Source organism: Euprymna scolopes, chromosome 15 (assembly GCF_053919585.1).
Source record: "Euprymna scolopes isolate OS-2025 chromosome 15, ASM5391958v1, whole genome shotgun sequence".
Taxonomy (NCBI): Eukaryota; Metazoa; Mollusca; class Cephalopoda; order Sepiida; family Sepiolidae; genus Euprymna; species Euprymna scolopes.
The window spans coordinates 98,206,257-98,225,686 of record NC_136496.1 but is presented as its reverse complement, the minus strand read 5'-3'; the positions used below and the strand labels follow the sequence as shown (position 1 = coordinate 98,225,686).

General features: G+C 28.2%; 1 protein-coding gene across 5 annotated transcripts in view; it reads left to right on the top strand.

Annotated features, from left to right (window-relative positions):
- Nucleotides 1-19,430, top strand: part of LOC145294024 (MAM and LDL-receptor class A domain-containing protein 2-like) — a 319,308-nt gene that overhangs the window by 119,026 nt on the left and 180,852 nt on the right. For all 5 annotated transcript variants that reach the window (XM_080140991.1, XM_080140990.1, XM_080140987.1 and 2 more), the window contains one exon: nt 13,966-14,060. In XM_080140991.1, coding sequence (XP_079997117.1) covers nt 13,966-14,060 — 95 coding nt within the window. The remainder of the gene's footprint in view (nt 1-13,965; nt 14,061-19,430) is intronic.

Here is a 19,430-nt window from a genome sequence, read left to right as displayed (position 1 = left end):
TATATATATATTTCAATGGAAGAAGAGAATATAAAAAAGATAAACAACCACAGAATTTGCGCATAAACCTGCTAGAGGTGATTAAACGCAAAATGTTCAGTGTAGCTTAATCGGCATATATATTTCATAAATTACTAACTTGCTCTAGCTACGTATTGAACACTTTTGAAGTAAATACTTAAAGTTTACTCATAAATCTATACTTTTGTATATTAATTTTATGTGAGTCAATAAAGTAGTTATATTTAAATACATATACATTTATATATATTTATATACATATATTTATACATATATATATATTTATATATATTAATATATATTTCTATATATATTTCTATATATATTTTTATATATATTTATATATATTCGTATATTTATATATATATATTTATATATATATATATATTTATACATGTATGTATATATATTTATATATATATATTGATGTATATATATTTATATATATATATCTGTCTATATATATATGTATTTATATATGTATTTATAGATAAATATTAATATATATTTATATATATATATTATATATATATATTTATATATATATATTTACATATATAAATATATTTATATATTTATTCATATATTTATATATGGATTTATATATATATTTATATATATTTATATATGGATTTATATATATATTTATATATATTTGTATTTGTGTGTATATATTATATATATTTATATAGATTTATATATATATTTAAATATTTATATATATATATTTATATATATTTATATATCTACATATATTTATATATATTTATGTATATATTTATATATATATATATATTTATATATGTAATTATATATATGGCCAAATGATTAATAAAACATGTAAAAAGACATCTTGAAAAAGAGTTAAAAACATATTTATTTTTAAAAAAGGAAACACAAGATAAGTGGATAGTCCTGTAATTATATATATATATATATATATATATATATATATATATATATATATATATATATATATATATATATATATATATTTATATATATTTATACATATATATATATTTATATATATTAATATATATTTCAATATATATTTCTATATATATTTTTATATATATTTATATATATATTTGTATATTTATATATATGTATTTATATATATATATATTTATACATGTATGTATATATATTTATATATATATTGATATATATATATTTATATATATATCTGTTTATATATATGTATTTATATATATATTTATAGATAGATATTTATATATATTTATATATATATTATATATATACTTATATATATATATTTATATATATAAATATATTTATATAATTATGTATATATTTTTATATAGATTTATATATATATTTTTATATATATTTATATATTGTTATATATATATATATTTATCTATATTTATATTAATGTGTATATATGTATATATATTTATATAGATTTATATATATATTTACACATTTAAATATATATATTTATATACATTTATATATCTACATATATTTATATATATTTATGTATACATATTTATATATATATTTATATATGTAATTATATATATGAACAAATGATTAATAAAACATGTTAAAAGACATCTTGAAAAAGAGTTAAAAACATATTTAATTTTAAAAAAGGAAGCACAAGGTAAGTGGATAATCCTTTTATTATATATATATGTATATATATATATATATTTATTTATATATATTTATATATATATTTCTTTTTATTTATATATATTTATATATATATTTCTTTTTATTTATATTTATATTTATATTTATATATGTATTTATTCATCTATTTCTGCTTTTATACATATATATCTTGATATGTGTATTCATGTATATCTATATGTTTATATATATTAATATAATTGTATATATATATGTATATATATATATTTATATATGTATTTATATATGTATATATTTATATATATGTATATTTATATATATATTTATGTATATATTTATATATATATATTTATATATATCTATATTTATATAAATTTGTTTATATGTATTTATATATATATATTTATATATATATTTATATTTATTCATCTCTGTATTATAATATAAGTAATATAAGTATATAATATATATATATATATTAGTATATGGTTATATATATTTATATATATGTTTATATACTTTTATTTTTATATATATTTTTATTTATATATTTATATATTTATGTATATGCATATATATTGATTTACATACATTTTTATATATATTTATATATATATTTATGTATATGTTTTTATATGCATATAGTTATATATATATTCTTGTATATATATATTTATATATATATTTTAAATATATATTTATATATATATATTGTTATTTATATATAGTTATATATATTTATATATAGATTTTATATAGTTTTTATATATATATTTTTATATATGTGTATATATATATTTATACATATTTATTTATACATATATATATTATATATACATATTTATATATATATTTATATATATATATTTATATACATATATTTATATATATTTTTACATGTATATATTTATATATATATTTATTTATATATAGATTTTGTAATTGTTGTTGTGTTTTTTGTTTTTTTTTTCAAGCGGTACATACGGTTAATATTTGCTCCGTCGCGGATCTCATTTTTTTATTTACTTTACTTTTTAATTTGGACGTATATAACATTTTTATTTATTTATAATATTGAAAACAGTAATCTACGTACACGTGGGTTTCAAGGTCATTACCTCTCGTCAACGTATTTATATATATATATATATTCATATATTATATATATATGTATTTATATATATATTTATATATATATATTTATATATATTTATTTATATATATATGTTTATATATATATATTTATATATTCATTTATAAATTTATATATATATATTTATACATATATATATATTTTTATATTTCGATATATATTTATATATATTTGCATATATTTGCATATATTTATATATATATATTTATGTATATATATGTATATATATTTATGTATATATATTAGGATATATATATTTATATATATATATTTATATATATTTATATATATATTTATGCATATATATTTATATATACATATTTATATATATTTATTTTTATGCAATTATATATATATTTATATATTTTTATATATATATTTATACATATATTTATATATTTATATATTTATATATAGATGTTTATTTATATATATTCACATATATATTATGTATAATTATTTATATATATTATTATATTGATATATATATATATATTTATATATATGTTTATATATACATTTGTATATATGTTTATATATATATATTTATATATATATTCATATATATAATGATATATGTATTTATGTATCAATATATGTATATATATATATATTTATCTATATATAGTTGTATATGTATTTGTATATATATATTTGTATGTATATTTATATATATATTCATATATATTTATATATATATTTATATATTTATATATATATATATGTATTTTTATATATATTTGTATATATATACATATTGATACATATATTTTTTATTTGTATATATATTTTTATAATATATATATTCATATGTATATATTTATATTTATATACATATATTTATATATATATTTATAGTTATATATATATATTTATATTTATATATATATTTGTATTTATATATTTATTTGTATATATATATGTATATATCTATCTATCTATCTATCTATATGTATATATATATATATATATATATATATATATATATATATATATATACTTCTTTTAGTTAGGTCTACGTGTATTGAACATTTAAGATTGCAAAATAATAGAGATTATACCTTCCTGTTCAATAGTCAATTTAGCCTGTTCTTTGTTCACATGTTTGGACCATCCGATCTTGAAGAAAAAATATGAACACAGAAATCATCGATAAATAATATTTACATTTCTTTTTTCTCGGTAGCCCCTTTCTTCTCAAAGTTGCAAGCACTGTTTTTATTTTATTCACATTGCCAGTCTGTTGAATTCCACCCGCCTCTTATCTGTTCAGGGAAACCTTAATTCTCTTTTAAACTCCAAAACCCCAACTACTCTAACCAACTCAATCTCCACGTCTCCTTCCACGATCCACGTCATCTTAAGTGCCAACTACATCAGACTATTTCCGTCCGCTAAGAGTGGAACCTATTTTTGAATTATTGTTATTAATTGAATCGTTCTAAAACCCATTATACTATTTCTCTAAACATGATATTTCTAGTTCATATTTATATATGTATTCATTTTGACTGCAATGGTTTTTTTTTTACATGGGATCACCACTTATCAAGGCCCGTAAGCCACTCGGGGATAAGGGTTATTTTGTGTAGAATAATCAATGGGATAATTTGTAATAGTTGGTATTGGAGATTTGATAAAGCGTCTTTCTTAAGGGGGCGATTAATCAGGAATTTGTTTATGTTGGACTTGAAGACGTCAAAGTTGCAGTCAGGTGGGAAACAGACAAACGGAAGAGAATTCCACAGGCGTGCACTTCTCAGAAAAAGATATGTTCATGGAATCTCCGTTTGATTTAGGCACAGATAAAGAGTGGGGGAAATTACTGACAGTGGTTTTAGCTAGACGGGTGTTTATCATGAAGGATTGGCGAGGGGGATCAAAGATTGGAGCTTGGACGAGCACTTGTCATGGAAATAACGATAAAACAAAGACAGGCTCGCAACGTCTCTTCTGTGAGAGAGAGGAGAGCATCCCCCATTAAGCCACGGAGTGTATTTTGTACTTGGTCAAGGGAGGATAGGCTGTTTTTTAAGCTCCAGCCCAGATGTGGCAGCAGTACTCCATCTTTGGAGGTACTTGGCTTTTATAGAGACAGAGAATTGCATCAGTAGTGAGATATCTTCTGGGGCGGTAAAAGGATCTTAACATTTTCCCAGCGGCCCGGGCAACAGACTTTATATACGTGTTCCATTTCAGATCAGGAGTAAAGGTCAAACACAGGAGCTTATCAAAACATGGAGCCTCCCCAAGACGAGAGTTATCCATTTCAATTGATGCTAGATGAGGAACAGAGCGTTGATGATGTAAAATTAGGAGCTTGGTTTTGGATGCATTAAAAGTAACCAGCCATCTCTTCCCCCACTGAACGACGCGCTCAAGATCAGAGGAGAGGTAATCAGAAAGAGCTTTGTCATATACAGCCTTTGATCTGTTGCCGTTGACGGTCGTGTCATCAGCATAGATGTCAACGAATGAATTAAGTATGTGTTTTGGGAGATCATTGATGTAGATCAGGAAGAGAGTTGGGCCCAGGATGGACCCCTGGGGAACTCCAGCATTAATACTGTGGGCCTCTGATTTCTGCCCATCAACCACTACTCTTATGAACCTATCAGAGAGAAATTATTTGATTATTGAGAAAACATTTCTAGTTATACCGTAGCTGGAAATCTTGTGAAGTAGGCCCTTATGCGAAAACTTATTGAAGGCCTTTGATATGTCAAGAGCAATTGCCCTAGAAAGGAAGCCTTTGTCGAGAGATTCATTAATCCTATTAGATATAACTGTTAGCACAGCAGCTGTATATCTAGCAGAACGTAAATCATATTGCATGTCACTAAAGAGGTTATTTCTGCTGAGGTGGTTGACTACTTCTTTATTTAAATTGGATTCCAGTAATTTACTCATGACACACCGGAGACTTATTGCTCTGTACTGAGAGGGGGTGATTTATCACCTAAGTTCTTAAATACAGGGCATACTGACGAGAGTTTCCAGGGTGTTGGAAAGCATTTCTTCTTAAGGCAACGCTTAAACAGTTTTGTAAGTATGGGGGTAAGTTCTGGTCGAAGCTTTTTCAACACTATAATTGGAATGCCGTCTGGGCCAGTTGCTTTACTGGAATCAATGTTCTTGATTAGTTTGGCGACCTCGTGCACAGATATTTGTATGTTGGATAAGGTGTTGTCTGTTGTAGGAGGAAATACGTGGAGTTGATGGCCTTCGTCGCAGAGGGTAGAGTTAGCTGCAAAGTTCTTGGCAAAGAGTTTGGCCTTGTCTGATGCTGATGAGATGACCTCAGGTCCATTGATGATGGTTGGGATGGAACGCACGTTTCTGTTCAGGATCCTGTTTGCTATTTACCAAAACTGGTAGGAACCAAGCCGCTGCTCAGCTACTTTGGATTTGACGGACTGAGCATATAGCTCTCTTGCATTTTTATTACTCTTTTACAGTGGTTGCTGGCAGTCCTGAGGGCAGCTTTAGTCTCAGTAGATCTATTACGTTGGTAGCTATGGAAAAAGTGATTTCTGTGCGCAATGGAAGCGGCACATTTTGAGGAGAAGCATGACTGGCTGTTAGGTTTTTGTTGGAATTTTTTGGATGTTATGAATCGGTCTATGTCTACAATTAACGATTCGGTAAGGTCTGATGCTATAGAGGATACATCCTTTTTAAACATGGAATGCAGAGGTAGATCAGATATGAATGTACGGAAGCTATCCAAGTCAGCCATAGAGTATCGATATACAGTACGGTGGAGAGGTACATCTGAAGACTTATTGAATTTAATTTTTATCTTAACTGATACAACTGTGTGATCGGAGGATCCCAGAGGAGATAGAACGGAACATGAACATAGCTCAGGGAAAGTTATGTGAAAAAGGTCTAGAAGGCTTGCATACTGACCAGTAGTATCGGACAAATTTCAGACAACCAATTTGTCCTAGGTAATCAAGGTTATCTGGCATCGTTTGGCATTACTTATGCTACACATACAAGGCTTCCACCACGAATTAAATATCAAATCTTCGTTCTTTGTCAATTCTATATCCGTAACATCATTGCTTAATGTCGTCTCCTATCTCTTTATCTGATTATTTTTATCTCAGACTTGGAATTCAACCACCATGTGTCATCTCTGTCCATCATTCTTCCTGGAAACTATTTTTTTTTTGTAAGCTTTCGCGTCACTACGGCCGCACTTGTTAGCCTATTCTTGGATATCCAGTGTCTCTCACATGTATCCATGTGTCTTGTATATATATATATATATATATATATATATATATATATATATATATATATATATATATATATATATATACGTGTCTGTATTTTTTACATGTTAAATGGGCTCGTATATCGTCAAGTGGTGCATATAACAGTGTCTTTGATATCTAACGAATGCGTGTATACAGAGTAAAGTGTCCTGAATGTATATAAAATGTTCATTGTGGTTGCGCGTGTTTCTTCACAGATACACGTAGTTAGCAAACGTGATTCATAAACTTTTATAGAATCAAACGGATAACATATATGTCTGCTTGTCTCGGATAAAAAGACACATACGTTCTTATTTGCCTAAACCCCGAAAGAATGCCATAAAAATTCGTTATATTTTACACGATCTTTATATTTTTCTTGTGGATTCCTTTTTCGGAGTTTGGCACGCTCAGTTTCTTTCTACATGTTCACTGGCTCTTCCCCTTGCTGATTTCAACGGGTTCGTCCACACCTCGGTTCGTTACGATTAGCTTGATCTCTCTAACTAACTATTACGTCAACAAAACTCCAACCACGTGTCCAAGGACATAAACAGGTGATCTCTCACGTAAGCCAAAATCTGTTTACTTCTAACCAAATTCCATAACTACACAGAAAACCCCTAAATCGACTTTATTTTATTTCTGAGTTCAACTCCTGACTAAACATTCAAAGCTGTAAATCCAAATTTTCCAAAATCTAATTGTTTTATTTTTTTGATAATAATAATCGACCAGATTATTTGGCGTTGCCTCGATATGCTAATATAATACTACCTATTTTAAAATCCAAACTAGGTAATGTAGCCGCTATTCTACCTGTTACTACTGCGCCACTCATCTATTTGTCTAGGAGGCTATATTGTATATAACAGTTTAGGTTATTTAAATCTTAACAAGTACCGCTCGCTCAATATCGATTAGTTATTTAATTCATATTCATTTATTCATTACTTGGAATCATTGAAACAAAACTAATCGATATGAAATAGGATAAAACCCTATATATCGCCGTCTCTCTCTTTCTTTCTCTTTATCTCTCTCTGTCTCTCTCTCTGTCTCTCTCTCTCTATATATATCGCCTTCTTTTATATATATATATCACCTTCTCTCTCTCTCTCTCTCTATATATATATATTTTATTTTTTATTTTTTTTTTTACACAGTGATCACCACTTATCAAGGCCCGGAAGCCACTCAGGGATAAGGGTTATTGCAAGTACATTACGTTAGTGAGGAGATTTGATGAAGTGTTTAATTAGGGGGGGCGGTTCATTAGGAATTTGTTAACATTAGACTTGAAGACATCCAAGTTGTAGTCCGGAGGGAAGCAGGCAGACGGAACAGAGTTCCACAGGCGTGCAGTTCTAAGAAAGAAGCTTTGTTCATGAAATCCGCGTTTGATTTAGGCACAGATATAGAGTGGGGGAAATTTTTCACAGTGGATTCAGCAACCAACAGTATAATAATATATATATATATTATTATACTGTTGGTAGAATCTTTTCAGTAACTACTCCAACAACACAATATGTCATTCCAAAAGAGTGCTCAATGCATGAAATAGAGCAATATATTGATTGTTGGAAAGCTATGTGCTACATATTAGCAAACGTGTTTCAATGACCCTCTAGCAGGGAAAATCACCTCATCAGGCCAAAAACCATCCACGAAACTTTCAATAAAGACCATTCCTTTATATTAAAGTCAACTTTACAGGGTTGAACCATTCCAAACAGAAAGAGGGGTACTAACAACCTATATCAAAACAAATATAACCTATTCACAAAATAATGTTAGGTTTTTCAAGGTATAATTCTGAAGCAGACTTATTATAAGTTTGCATTAAATTTTCTAGCTCCAACCATTATAATTATAATTGTTTTTCGTTTATTTTGTTAATACGGATTTTTAGAACTATTACTCCAATATTAGAGCAATCAATAAATTTAACTAAGGTTTTTTTTTCCACTTAAAATAGAGATATAAATATATACATATATTACTAAACTATAATTTTAGCGCTATTTCTCTATATAATACAAAAGTACCGACATATATACAAACAAACGCGAAAATTTATATATATACACATTGCTCTTATAATATGGTGAAGAATATTAGTAACTAAGTCCAATTATATTATTCACGGTAAAAATTTCACTAAAAATTATTTTTATAAAAATTAATATATTCTTCGTTAAAAATTAATTTCACTATATACATAAATTTAGCGTTTAAAATAGATTTGGCGTTTAAAATAAATAAGTAAATAAGATTTAGCGTTTAAAATCCTGAATTAAATAATAAAGCATATTACAATATATAAATCGATGGTATGATTAATTCGTTAATATTCTTATAATTTTTTCAATGAATGTATTTGGAAATGTTTACAGGAAATTGCTGTTTCCTGTTTAATGTTCAATAGTTTCTCCCGGTCTTTAAAATTCGTTATTTCTAATTTTTCATGAAGGCATAAAAAGCACGGTGCGTGTAATGAATTACATACTTTCGATCTTCTTATGATCCGCCATTCTAACTTTGGAGTTTTATTCTCCTTTATTAATTTCCAATATTGAAGTGATAATGATGTGTCTTTTTCGTATTTTTGATTAGTAAAAGAACTTTTATGCCCATAGAATCTTTCTTTAAAAGTTTCCTGCGTACTACCTATATAAAATTTTATATCACTAGGATTTTCTTCAGGAAATATTTTAGCTTGGTAAACTACTGATTTCGTTAAACATTTATTATTCATGGGACAAGTACTAGGAATTTTGCAGTTACATTTTTCATTATTTTTATAATTATTATCTTTATCATTATGATTTATTTCCCCAGTATTTTTACTATTATTGCCTTTTAGTATCCTATTATTATGCTTTTTAATAATTCTTTCAAGATTTTCACAACAACTATAACCCAATTTTATAGTATTTCTATTGAAAATACTATTTAATATACTACCTGGGGGAAAGTGTCTATCTAGCAATTGCAAAAATTTTCTTACCCAGTCCAGTTTTAAGAGCACTATTAAAGGGAGGTAGAAACCAAATTATTTTCCTGTTTCTTGTTTTACGATTATTATTATTACTATAATTGCGTTCATTCTTACTATTCTTTTCAAATGTAATGTCTGCGTTTTTTGAAACCACTATTTCTTAATGCTATATTGTATCTTTCTTTATAGCTATTAAAAACTTCTTCACTAGATGAATTATTGTTAATTCTCCTTTCTATCGAGGCTGGGATATGAGTAATGATGGAAGGTGGGTGATTCGACTTTGGATTAATATATATAGGACTTGTGTTTTCTTTCAAATATGGTTTATAATTATTTTTTTGCAAGTCAAAACTTACATCCAAAAATCTACCTGTTTTAAATTACTATTTATTTCTACTTTGAAGCCAAATTCTTTCATTTTTTTGTGTATAATCTTTCTAATTTTATCGCATTTTATACGGGTGGCGTTTTTTATGAATATTATACCGCCATCTCTATAGAGTCCTATTGTTCCTCTATATAATTATATGTTATTCAATATATAGTAGTGACTAGAAAAGTAAAAAAAAAAAATGACTAAAAAATAAAAAATAAAATTTGGTGCCATCAGCTAGAATCGAAACAAAAATATTTAATGCTTCAGCCTTCGTACTTAAATCCATACGCATATAAAAACTTAAAATAAATAAGGTCGTTTTATAAATCTACATCTGTGCATGTGTACAGGAACACTTTAAGTCGATGTACGCTTGCCAAGTTCCATTTTTGTTCATTTTTGACCCCCTTAGCAGCTATTTTTATTTGATAAAAACCAAATCGAACTTGTTACGCATGTCAAAATCCTCCATATATGAAGTTTCAAGTCTGGAGATAAAAATAATTGACAAGTTTAGTAGAGACCGTTCCTCAGACATACATACAAACAAACAAGGTCACTTATATATAGATGGCTATAGTAATAAAACATTAAGAAGGAATTGGATCGGTGTGGCAAAAGACTTTGTTCGTTCCTGTAATAAAATGAGAAAGCATAGGGATCAATATAAGCTTGTTAATTTATGTTAAGAAGTAGAGCACGTGTGTTTTTTTTTCTTTAATTTAATTATTCGCTTTAGTCTGGTACCTACCTGCCAAGACAATTTTTACAAGAATCAACTTCTATAACCCAATAAGGTCATTTTGCTAATGGAGCAACATCACACACAACTCAATATGTCGAGCCTTACACACACACACACACACACACACACACACACACACACACACACACACACACACACACACACACACACACACACACATATATATATACATATATATACATATATATATATATATATAATTACAAAATAGCAGCAATATAAAACACGCGATGTTTTCCTACATATTTCTTCGGCTTGATAAATGATAGGTCTGATTTTCTGTTTACTGAAGAGTTCTATGTTGAATATATTAAGCATTGACATACTAATAACTGATTGATTCGACGTAACAAATCAGCTGCTGTAAAATATATGAAATTTTTGATGCATTGAAATAAATAAAAAATAAGATGAATAAAACTTTGTAATTTAGAATGTAGCTGTGTTGTTATATATATATATATATATATATATATATATATATATATATATATATATATATATATATATATATATATGCCACCCTTGATAAAAATACATGATTTTTTATAACGTACATATCCTCAAATGACACGTGTCTATGCCTGTTTTACAAATATTTTAATGGAATTTGTTCTTATGAACTCGTTGCACTTGTGCCCCCCTCGACGTACATATCACCGACAAACCCGCTTAGCAATAAGATCTCACCCTTTCACTGTTGAGGTCCCTAAATGCTTTTGTAAAATATTTGTGTGCAATGAGATTTTAATAGTACACTTCAATCAGTTACTCTACGTACAGGTGAATCTAGATATTTTTTTTACCTATTATTTATTTATTAAATACACGATAAGTGTATTATTTCTTAGTCAAGTACAATTGCAAAATTTGTAAAATGTCTACGATTAATAACAGTTGCTCCTACTATGCACACTTCTTGAATTAGTAGTTTAATTATACTCGGAAACCTGTAAATAAAGCTTAACTAACATTTCTGTTTCTTTCGAACATAATTATTCCGACACGGAAGATTGATAAAATGGAAACATTCTTCAATAATGGCTTCGATTAAAATTTGAAGAAAACAAGAAAAAAAAAAACAAAAAAAAAACAAAGTAAATTAAATATTCTCTGGCGCCTTTGCCTGTTTCTTTGACCAATCATATAAACTTGTGGGTGCCCTAGGTTGGGCGAAGACTAGGGGAACCAATCCCAAAATCAAACACCACTGCCTTATGGGCCTTATCACAGCAAAAGGCTAAGAGATGGGAACTCTGACTTCAAATCCATCTGCTGCCTTGCAGTTTTCCTTAAAAGGCTATGGAACCTCATCCAGAAGAAAAGACATAGTAGCGGACACGATAGGGCGATTGCCTTCCTCACTGAGATTATAAACATAGTAAGAATACAAGCAAGCAAAAGCAAATTCTCACTCCTGCTCCCTCTGACAACTACATACACATTTAATAGATAGGTTTTCCTGTTTCAGTCCAAGATTTTGGCATCCTATACCTTTTTCCTTTTACTTTTTATAACATCTTTATTCAAATCAACAGTTTAATAACAATGACCATAGAATAGCGTATAATAATATTAGTTCTGTATGAATTTCGGCTCATTCGAAAACAAGTCAGCCATTTTACTAATTACATATAAAGATACCTTTATGTGACTTAAGTATTATTTTAGTTTCAATATTAATCTATAATTTTTAAACCAATACCGTAAAATATATCGAAATATTTTTAAAGCATTTGATGTATTCTTAAATAATGTTAATTGTTACGAACTAGTTGAGAAATATACTCAATTACCGCCTGAGGCTGATAATTTGAAAAGAATTTGCAAATATTTGTAGTGACTGAATTGGTATACGATTCTGACGAACACTAAGAAGTACATGGCTCGAACTGCCAACCCTTTTCTTTTTCTGCTTTGCTTGGATTCGCTTTCCTCTTCACATAAGTTTTCACAGGATCGTGGTAACTCAAAGTATATTCAACTTAGAAACGCCTACAAAAAGAAAAAAAATGTACAGTCAAAAAAGAAAGCGATGCAACTCGGTGCACCTTAAAGATCCAAACCCTCTTTCTTTTATCTGTAGGACGTGAGAAGGATTCTTCAATGCCCCACATATAAGCCTTCATTAACTCATGCACAGCTATACACGTACTAGCAAGAACACAGTGTCACGCTGTATATGACTTAGATACGCGTATTATTCACACCGTGAATATTTTAACTTGTGATTATTTACCCCACTTTCTTTACCAAACACGAGTTTACATAAAAAATAAAACACTTGTTAATTGAAAATAGCTTATGTATTTTTTTTATAACATTATAGATATAAAAATGTTTCGTTGTAAAATTTCATTTTTCATCTACAAAACTCTGTTCATGTTTTGGTTAGCACTTGCTAACTCTCTCAAAATTACGTCCGTTTGAACTGCTCCATTGTTTTTATTCGCTATTACATAATAATTTTATCTACCTTATACTAATCGTTGACGTGGTTCTTGGCAAGACTAAAAGACGCTATCGTCATCTAAAATGACCCTACTAAGGCAGGGGCCACCCCTATTTAATTCAACTTTCAAAATCATTATACTTATATACTTGCTGTACAAGACTGAATATGGACAGCTAGTTTAATATGAAGAAATGAAAAGATATGTAAGTCTTAATATTGTAGTTACAAGTCCTCACGCGCAGTAAACAGTGATATTAATGTTTATTTGCTTTTATTTGTTTTTCTTTTCATAGGGTAAATCAAGTTACATTTGAAGGCATACGCGGCAGAAGTTATACAGGAGATATTGCAGTAGACGACATTTTATATTCCCAGGACAAATGTGCAGGTATATTTTGGAAATACATTTCATTTGTTTCGTTTTCACATGCTCATCACAATTTTACCTAATCAATTAGAAGAATATCCGTCCCGTGACATCACGCCAGGTTCGAAAAAAATTTCTGATTTATATACACACTAGAAAAATATAGGTCCTGCGATGGGTAAAACTAATTCCCCGAAAGGTGAATTGGTCCTATGAAGAAATTGAAATTCAAGGAATCTTGCTTAATTGCTGGCTAATGAATGTAGATCAAATTTAATCCAAATCGGATATATTTACATTTTTCATATGAAAGGTTGCGTATTTATTATACCACCCTTTAAAATACTCCAAATATACAGAAACTCCTAACTATATATATATATATATATATATATATATATATATATATATATATATATATATATATATATATATATATATATATACTTCAGGCTTTTCATTAACTTCCCTTATTCTATGACATTTAAATACTTAAACAAATTTTAATTGTGATTTTCCATTTCTCACTGACTTTAGTAAATAAGGTGTAAACCATTGTAACTATTTGCTAATATTTTCTCCTCTGAAGAGATGGTAGACATCGAAATCCTATAGGATAAAAAGTTATAATATTTCCAATGTATTCTTTGTCTTACATAGAATAATAAAAATCTTTTGATTTGAAATTCAAACATTTCACGTCATTAATTTTTAAATTCATTGAATGACTAAAATTTGATATATATATATATATATATATATATATATATATATATATATATATATATATATATATGATACTTATCTTTGTTTCACAAAAATCAGATTCATCTCAATTTTTACAAAAAAAAGCTTCTACCCTTATTTGTCCATTTTGCACAAAAATTGGAGGCATTTAAATTTTCACGAAAGGATTCAATTCTTTTAACCCGCTTTTCATAAATCTATATTAAATTAAATACAATACACATTTGAACCCCTTACGCCTATCAACTGTTAAAAAATTTCTAATGCTTCATTAATTAGTTTAAGAGTTAATCATGTACATACAAAAATATAAGCATACATAACCTTATCTAGATAGATAGATAGATAGATAGATAAATAGATAGATAGATAGAGAACTGAAAGATGTTACAATCTCTGATTGGTTCAGCCAAATAGTTTTCTTCGAAATAGACTTAAGTAGCAGTTTGTGTTTAGCAATACTAGTGTAAATAGGATCTCTATCCTCATAATTAACCTAGAAGAGAAATATTAGGAAAACATCGTGCCAGTGGTGTCAATTTGATGAGTAATAATCCCACAGGGAATTTATAAACGTGATAAATAAAATCGGATTATACTTGCTATGTTTTTTTACCTCGTATAAGCAAAGAATAAATCTTACCTCGGCTCAGCAAGGAATACATATCAGCTCAGCCCAGCAAAGAATAGATCTCAGCTCAGCCCAGCAAAGAATAGATCTCAGCTCAGCTCAGCAAAGAATAGATATTAGCTCAGCTCAACAAAGAATACATATCAGCTCAGCTCGACAAAACTACATCTCACTCCGGATCAGCGAGGAATACATCTCATCTCGGCTAAACAAGGATTGCATCCCACTTCGGCTTAACAATGGATTATTTCTTGCTTTATTTCAGCGAGGAATATATATCATCTTGGTTCGGCACGGAATACATCTCATTACGGTTAAGCGAGGAATACATCTCGCACCGGTTCAACGAGAAATATATCTCAACTTGCTATGGCAAGGAATACCTCGACTCAGTAAGGAATACGCTTCAGTTTAGCGAGGAATATATATCAACTTAGTTCAGCAAGGAATACATCTAAGCTCAGCAAGGATTTCATCTTTTTGGGGTTCGACAAGGAACATCTCTCATCTCGGTTCAGCAAAGAATACATTTCGCCTTAATCAGTGAGGATTACATGCCTCCTCTGTTGAACGAGTTTCAGTATTATTCATTTCATAATCAACATTTGTTCATTATTTATAGAAATTGGGAGATATTTACAAACTTCTTTGAGCTTTCTGTTCAATACTATTTTAATGAAACTCACTGAATACTATAAGTTAAAATTTCTTTAAAAACCGACGACGCAACAAAAACAAAGCAATCGTTTAATACTAGCATATTCTACGCTTAAATCACTAACAGTAGCTCGATATCTATAATACTACTATATCTATAATACTACTATATCTATAATATTACTATATCTATAATACTACTATATCTATAATACTACTGGCACATAATAAATATGGCTTTTCACCTCTTATTTCTACTATAGGATCAACAATATTTATTCCTCGGCAATTATTACTTGGACCGGACATAGAAGGAGATAATTTGGTACAGCGTTGAAAAATTGCACTTTAAAAGATTTTCTTGAAACGGAAACAATTATATAAAGACAATTCTTGAATTTGAAAACATATTCTTATAAGGAAAAAAAATGAAATATAAACTGCGTCAATCGCTTTATTGCAGATTAGTAAAAATCAATATTTCACGAAATATACCTCACAACAAAATGAAAATTATATCATCAAACGGTTGCTTAACGGTTAGTAAATTCCCAAAATTTTATTCAAATTCATGTGATATTCACAAAGTTATGTCATTTTATTCTTTATCGTGGAATTTCCACTGTCACTTGTTTTATTGCGTGTCTCATAAAATGTTGTTTAAGGGCAAAAATACCATGTCTTATCATGAAAACTTTATTTTTATTATATTTTCTGTCAAAGAATAATGAGAAAAAGCACATGCTTGGTGCTAAGCCTCAAATAAATGAATTATTTATCGACATATCCACCATTTTTTTAACTAACTTAAAATAACCTTTTGTCCCACGGGGAAGTCAATTGTTTGATCTCAAAAAGGAGTCATGGTTCTGGCAATATCAATTATGTTCCTCCACAAGGCATTCTTTGAAATAAATTGCTCTCCTCCCTCATAAACTCTTCTTTTTAATATTGACCAGAGATATTCAATGGGGTTAAGGCCAGGAGAATACGGGTGTCAGGCCATGAGAGTTTATTCAAAGAATCACATAGATTCAAGGAAGGCTACAGTCACCCTAACAGAATTGCCATGCATAAAAATCATCTGAAAGCGACGTGACAATGATAGGTAATCTAGCCATGGTGGCAAATGTTTATCCAAAAAGGCTGTGTACGCATTGCTGGTAAGTTTTACACCCTCTGGAACTCGGAATGGTCCAACCAACTTATCTCTAATGATTCTCGCCCAAAATATGATGCCTCCACCTCCTTGTTAGCGATGAACTCTGTAATGGGTTGGAGTTCCGTTCCAAACTTTGGGTCATCTATTCGGACCGTCAAGAATAGCACGGGTCTCATCTGTAAATAGAACACGTTGGAATAGTTTTGATGTTCCTTGCCATTTCATTCAACACATTACATCAGGCCTGTCTGGATCTTGGAGCAATTCGAGCTCTTGCAAAAATGGAAGCACTGGTGCTGTTTGGGTTTCGGCTGACTTCCCTACGAATTTTCCGAATATCACGATCTGAAAAGTTTCTCCTGGTGCCCTTATCCTTTCGGGATTTATGGTTGGGGTTGTTCACGAATGAAGGCAAAGTTCTTGGATCCCTTTCCAGCTGCATAGCTAAATTTTTGATGAACAATCCGTCTGCGAGTCCAGCAACAATCCTTTCCTTTTCGAATCGCCCCTTTTTTGGCATTTTAAAAGACCTGCAATAAAGCGATGGACAGTATAAATTACTTAATCATAGATAAAATGTCATAACTTTGTGAATATCGCATGAATTTGAACAAAATTTTGTTAAATAACTAACCTTGAAACAGTCCTTTAATGATATAATTTTCATATCTGTGTGACATACATTTAGTAAAATATTGATATTTTACTAATCTGCAATAAAGCGATTGACACAGTTTATATATTCGGTAGATATTTGATGTATCAGTATTTTAAAGTAAATGCTAATAGGAATATTTTTAGCAAGACCAAAATTAAAGATACAGTCTTAGATTAATAAAAATTCAAAACATACTTTCATTAAATTTTACCATAAAAATATATACCATTGATGAACAAGACACTAAAAGTATTTTCGTTTATAAGATAATTAAAAAAATGAATAATTTCATGTTAAAATCATGTTTTAATTAAATTTTACCATAAAAAGAAATAATATTGATCAATGAGACACTAAAAGTACTTTCGTTTATAAGATAATTAAAAAGAAAGGTTTAATTTTAGGTTATTTGCTATACATTATTAAATTTGACTATAGAAATATATGCTAATGATCAATAAGGCACTAAAAGATATTTTTGTTTATAAAATAAATAGCAGTTCAGCCCGGCTTTTCTCGGGCCCTATATAATGTTCATAACTTTATCTGCATATATATATATATATATATATATATATATATATATATATATATATATATATATATATATATATATAAAATATATATGGCGATTAAGCTACACTGAATATTCGGCGTTTCATCCACTCTAGGATTCCTCAGGCTTATGCGCGAATTCTGTGGTTGTTTATCGTTTTTATATGGTCCTCTTCTATTGAGGATTTAGTTAGCCAATCAGCTTTTTAGTATCCACTGCACCCCTTCCTATCAGCCAATGGGCATGCATTTTATCGGACAAAGGATCTATTTTAAAACTAGGTAAGTGTTTTTTTTAGTTTATATATAAATATATATATATGTGTACATACATATATGCACATATATATACACATATATATACATACATATATGTGTGATCGTTTATGTATATTCGTGTTTATTTTATTTATTTATTTGTTTATTTTCTATTGTTTTTGTTAGTTTTAAAACTATTTTGTATCGCTATCCTAGAGTAAATTTTATTTTGTGAACACAGTTATTTGCTATTTCTCTTCTACAGTTTAATAGATTAATATATCCGACACTGTTAAACACAGTTAATCAATCGAGAATACCATCACTCTATCAAAAACATATAAGATATTAACTGATATATAATCGAGAGTCAAATTAATGAAAAGAATATTCGCTTGTAATAGCTCTAATAATGATATGCACAATATATTAGCTCAGTGCAAAAGTTTTTGCCGATTTAAAATTTTACCTTCAGAATAAAACACTGTATTTTTGAAAATCTTTATTTATGACAAAAACAACATATAACTTGATTCCATTTGTCAACGGTGTAAAAATTCTTTAGATTTTGATATAAAATATAAATCTTACTCATATTCAATCTCCTCCCGTGATGTAAACTCAAGGTCATCTTAATGTTTTTGATCCTCAAAATAAGTAATAATCCAAGAGAGGTAGGTCAGCAAAATATGTAAGATGATGCAAGATTTCTCAACAAAATTA